The sequence below is a fragment of the Sinocyclocheilus anshuiensis genome, unplaced genomic scaffold (genome assembly GCF_001515605.1).
Source record: "Sinocyclocheilus anshuiensis isolate Anshui unplaced genomic scaffold, SAMN03320099.WGS_v1.1 scaffold537, whole genome shotgun sequence".
In the NCBI taxonomy this organism is placed as follows: Eukaryota; Metazoa; Chordata; class Actinopteri; order Cypriniformes; family Cyprinidae; genus Sinocyclocheilus; species Sinocyclocheilus anshuiensis.
In genome coordinates this window covers 489,106-494,313 of record NW_015539854.1, presented here as the reverse complement: position 1 = coordinate 494,313, position 5,208 = coordinate 489,106, and the positions used below count along the sequence as shown (strand labels likewise).

Genomic DNA, 5,208 nt, shown 5'->3' with positions numbered 1-5,208 from the left:
ACAATAACTTTATACACGGTGCACTTTCAGATTTAAAACTTTGCAGGATGTTTTCATTCACTAATTTTCAAAAATCCATAATAGGGGCACTTTAACAAACACCTTTATAAACCCTCTACAAAGGTAGTGTTACCATGTTATCTTTACAGAAAACGTACTCAGTTTGTAATAAGACAATCACCTTAATGCATTTTTCATTATAAACGTGCGGTTATGAATTATATTGAGAAGGTTCTAAACAGAAATGATGACATAATGTTCTCTGAGTCGCCCCTATTTTGATAGCTCCGCCCCACACATACGTACGCAACTCGGGCAACGATTAGTTCTGTGAAACAAAGCAAAACCAATGTTACACGTGTCTACACTGGACGCGAGCGGCGCGACAAAATACTATAGAACTCAGTATAATCAGTGATGCTGTCTACACTGGGCGCGGCGCGGCGCGACACGACAAATCCCCGACAGAAACCTGCTGCTGTGTTCTATTTATGACGTATTGACACAAATTTCAAATGATTTTCAACGGTCGCTTTATCGCGTCCAGTGTAGACAGACTTTAGCTGTTGTGGCGCAGCGCGACATCTGTCGCATCCGGTGTAAACACGGTGTTACTCACCTATCTAGAAGAAACAAAGCAACCTCGGCGTCCGATCGCAGGCCTTCCGCTCCTTGAGTTCTCTCCAGCGCTGGAAAGCTGATCCGATATTTACACGGGTCCTACTTCTTGCCTTATCATAAGCCTTCTTTTGTTCCGCAGACGTTTTCCTCTTTTGTTTTTATCCGCCATCTCTATCTTTCTGTCGCTCGGCTCGGCTAATGTCCGTCCTGTGCACTGAGCGCTCTCTCCTCTGCATCATGAGTAGACACGCCCCTTACTGCTGATTGGCTACAAGTTTGTTTTGCTACTCGGCCCGACTCAGTTTTCTAAAGCGTTTTTGAAAAAATGCATACACAACCTTTAACTTTAGCCACATTCGTCGTGGAACTTGCCAACTAGCACATTATTAAGAAAGGCGATTTGCAAAGATTCATAAAAAAAACTTATACTCACTTCTTCTGGAGGTGAAGCTGGATCACAAACTGCTGGTACCGATCCATCCTTCAGGAACAAATTTTTAGCAAACCTGCTTTGTACTGACACTCGTTTACAAAGCAGTCTAGTGTAAAATGATTCATGAAAACATAAACGCATTTAGGCAGATCGGGGGGCGCATTCCCTTCAAAAACAAAAGTAATCCTCTGAGTCTTCAGCGGCTCAGATGTCAGGAGCAGAGTTTGTGAGCGGAGTGGAGTGGCAACATTTTCCCCTCCGCTCTCCGAGCATTTAATAATCACTCCGCTCCGGGTTCACCATTTCCCACTCCTCGCTCCCTGATATCAGAAACACCGCTCCGCCTTCGCTCCGCGGCTTAAGTATTTCAGTATGTTTGAAATATCACAGTTCTGTTCATAAACGTATATTAAAATAAAAAAATAAAATAAATAAAATAACAGGAGAGTTTCAAAGTGGCTTATTGGAACACTAGTGTGCAAACGTTTTTCCTACCACATGCCAAGCTAATAACATGGTTGTCAGCATTAAAAGGTATAATTGCTGCTTTTTGCAGTGCAAATGTTTGTGATGAAAATAACAGTACGTTTTCGTCAGTTATTTTACCTACGGATTGCTGCATTTCTTACATATTCGAAATTAGAAACAGATGAAGTAGCACTGTAAGATTACATTTGTTTGAATGCATTATTGAGAGAGCGATTGCGTGTGAATAAGTGTTGTACCTGTTTAAATCATGCTTTCACCTGAAAATATTCAGTATGTAAAAGGAACAAACAAATTCCTTGAGAACTTTAACTACCCGCTCAAGTCCATTGCCGTCATCCTAGTCTTCACCATCTTTCTGATTTTAGTGATCCATCTCTATCAAGCTAGCTAAATAGGCTATGTTTAACATTTGAATTCTTGCTAAATATGCAGTTATATTACGGGCCGTTGGTATGAGTTGTACTCGTGATGGAGCGGTGGTGGAGCGCTCTTGGAGCGAGTGAAAACCACGACGCGCCGACTTTTTAAAAATCCGCTCCTCCCTCCATTCAAAAATCACACTGCTCCACTCCGCGCTCCGCTCCGCTCACATACTCTGGTCAGGAGTAAATGACGACTGCTATGTTCATTATTACATCCAACAACAAAACACCTCAATTGCTCAGGGCGGGTCTATGCTAAAATGGCAGTGTCCAACAACAGTCGTGGGAGGGGCCTGTGCAAAGTGACGTCAATTTGCCCAGAATCTGTGAACGGCTTGCTCTGAGAAAGTGCTTATGATTTGTGGGGATTTAAAAAAAAAGCACTGGGTGGATTTTTATCATTATAGGGTGGTTGTGTACACACACCGCCAAGACACATTTAAGTTCAAAGTGAATTTTTCATCCGATGTCCCCTTTAAGGACCAATTCTCACTATTGACTAGTTGCTTATTAGCATGCATATTACTAGCATATTGGCTGTTTTTGAGTACTTATAATGCACATATTAATGTGTTATTCTACATGACCATATCCCTACCCCATACCTAAACGTAACAACTACCTTACTATTAATATGCTGCAGATTAGGAGTTTATTGAGGCAAAAGTCATAGTTAATAGTGAGAATTGGTCCCCAAACTAAAATGTGATCAAAATTTCTTTACTATTTATGTGACTGTTTAAGTTTCATAATTCTGTCATTAAATTTTACTACTACTATAAATCTCACCAGAACCTTGCTGAATTCAGAATAAGTTTAGAAAGAGCACATCCAGAATGACAGAAAACTTTGATATTTCCTTATTTTTTAATATAAATATCTGATCACGTTTACTATTATTATTATTAATAATAATAATAATTCTATTATTAGTCATTCGAAGCTAAATAAATCCAAAAATCCTACTGACCTTAATGTGTATCAGTCACTCCTCTCTTCCTCCACTGCTAAACTACTACCATAAACTGTCGCATGCTCTTTAAAACATTTTCCTCGCTCCTTTGTCCTCTTCCTCCTTACCTCCATGCTTCACAACTCCTTGTTCAAGCTCTTGTTCTGTCCAGGCTGGACTATTGCAATGCTCTCTCGGCAGGTCTTCCAGCCACTTCTATCAAACCTCTACAATTAATCCAGAATGCGGCAGCAAGATTAATTTTTAATGAGCCAAAAAGAATGCACGTCACACCTCTGTTTATCAATTTGCACTGGCTACCAATAGTTGCTCACATAAAATTCAAGGCATTGATGTTTGCCTACAAAACCACCACTGGCTCTGCACCCCTTTACCTAAATTCATTACTTCAGACTTATGTGCCCTCTAGAAGCTTGCGTTCTGCAAGTGAACGTCGCTTTATTGTGCCATCCCAAAGAGGCACAAAATCACTTTCACTGACATTTAAATTAAATGTTCCCTCCTGGTGGAATGACCTGCCCAATTCAATCCGAGCAGCTGAGTCCTTAGCCATCTTCAAGAATCGGCTAAAAACACATCTCTTCCATCCTTATTTGACCCTCTAACTCTAGCACTCTCTATTCTAATTCTATTCTTTAAAAAAAAGCACTGTCCCTTTTAGACTTGCACTCTATTCGTTTGCTGCTTGTTTTCTAAAAACAAAAAACAAAACTAACACTTGCTTTCTAATCTTTTTGTATTCTATCTGTTTTCTTTTCATTTAATTAACAAAACTAACACTAGATTGCTCTATTCTTTTTCTATTCTACCTGTTTTCTTTTTATTTATTATATTATTTAAAAAACCCTTGCTTATAGCACTTGTATATCATTGCTCTTTTGTTGATTTTGATTGCTTACATTGTCCTCATTTGTAAGTCACTTTGGATAAAAGCGTCTGCTAAATGACTAAATGTAAACTAAAAACATGGTTTCTTTTAAATATTTATTTTTAAAGTATTTCAATTATTTAAGGATGATGTAATGCCATACTTGTAATAAAATAAGAGTAAATACACTGAAAAAAATGGTAACAAAAAAGGTAAAATCTAAATGAACTAAGTCCACTAAAACTACTTCATATTGGTTAAATCATGTAGAAATAGCTCTTTAAAGTAACAGTTTCAGGTTATTTTGCATTTAGAACATTCTAGTGATAATCTCTTATTCATTTCAAAGTATTGCTATTTTTAATAGTAATGGCTGCTAAAAACTGTGGCACATACAGTATCGAAGAATCTGTGACACACACTTACCCACTAAGACCATATCATGTTTTTGTCTCACAGGACAAGTCTGATTCCAGGCGAATCACATCCACTCTCTAAGGATTTGCCAATCCCTCTTGTTAACCAATGGCCACAAAACTACAACAACCAGGAGGACAGGAAACTGTACTACAGGTGATGAGAGGCTCTCTTTTATGTGGGCCAACAGTTTACTCAAAATCCCAGGCATTAGCCCAACAACTGGCTTTTTTAAGTTTGTGTTGCATCTAGAATGTGACACAAATTCAACTGCAAAATACACTTATGCCTTTGGGTCTGTTGTTGTCTTTTAGGGGTAGTTTCCCCAGCCCGGAGCCACATATAAGCCTAACCACAGATTCTCAGAGGATGGAAACGAAACAGAATGGAAAAGCCTGGTGCACAGCAGGTACACCTTAAAATCCACCTACAACAAGTTTAATGTGGTACTGTAGCTTTGTTTTGACTTAGCTGTCTAGTTGGTGGTTGATCAATTGAGCTACTAGCTGTTAGATGGTTAAGCAGGTTTTTGAAGCATTTTGAAGTTTGCCCAAAAGTCTTAACGTTGACAGACTTTTGACTATCAGCATGAGGTGTGGTCCTCTTTACATCTTATTCTGGAAGGAATTACTTAGACAGGAGGAGAATGACAGACCATATTGTGTTTACATTCTGTTTAGTGACACGTTTGTATGGAATGGTTGATAATCGTTTGACATTGATAATAGATTGGTTACTCATTATAGTAATATATATATATATATATATATAAAATCACGTTACGCTGCTGAGGGAACACGCTGGAGACACAAGGAAACATTTAACAGTGTTTTAATGAAACACAGGCGATAATCCATAATAGGAGCTTGAGCCAACACACGTAGAGAACGAGTAGACCTGACAAACATAAACTGAACAGACTAGGACTTTTAAACACAGGGCAATCAGGGGAACACAGGTGACATCAATGGAACATAATCAAACT

The 5,208-nt window shown here is 38.7% G+C and overlaps 1 protein-coding gene across 1 annotated transcript in view; it reads left to right on the top strand.

Moving 5' to 3' along the window:
• The window catches only part of LOC107684757 (RUN domain-containing protein 3A-like), a 21,317-nt gene that overhangs the window by 10,144 nt on the left and 5,965 nt on the right, over positions 1 to 5,208 (top strand). Inside the window, exons 10-11 of the mRNA XM_016481114.1 lie at positions 4,266 to 4,379; positions 4,538 to 4,632. Coding sequence (XP_016336600.1) covers positions 4,266 to 4,379; positions 4,538 to 4,632 — 209 coding nt within the window. The remainder of the gene's footprint in view (positions 1 to 4,265; positions 4,380 to 4,537; positions 4,633 to 5,208) is intronic.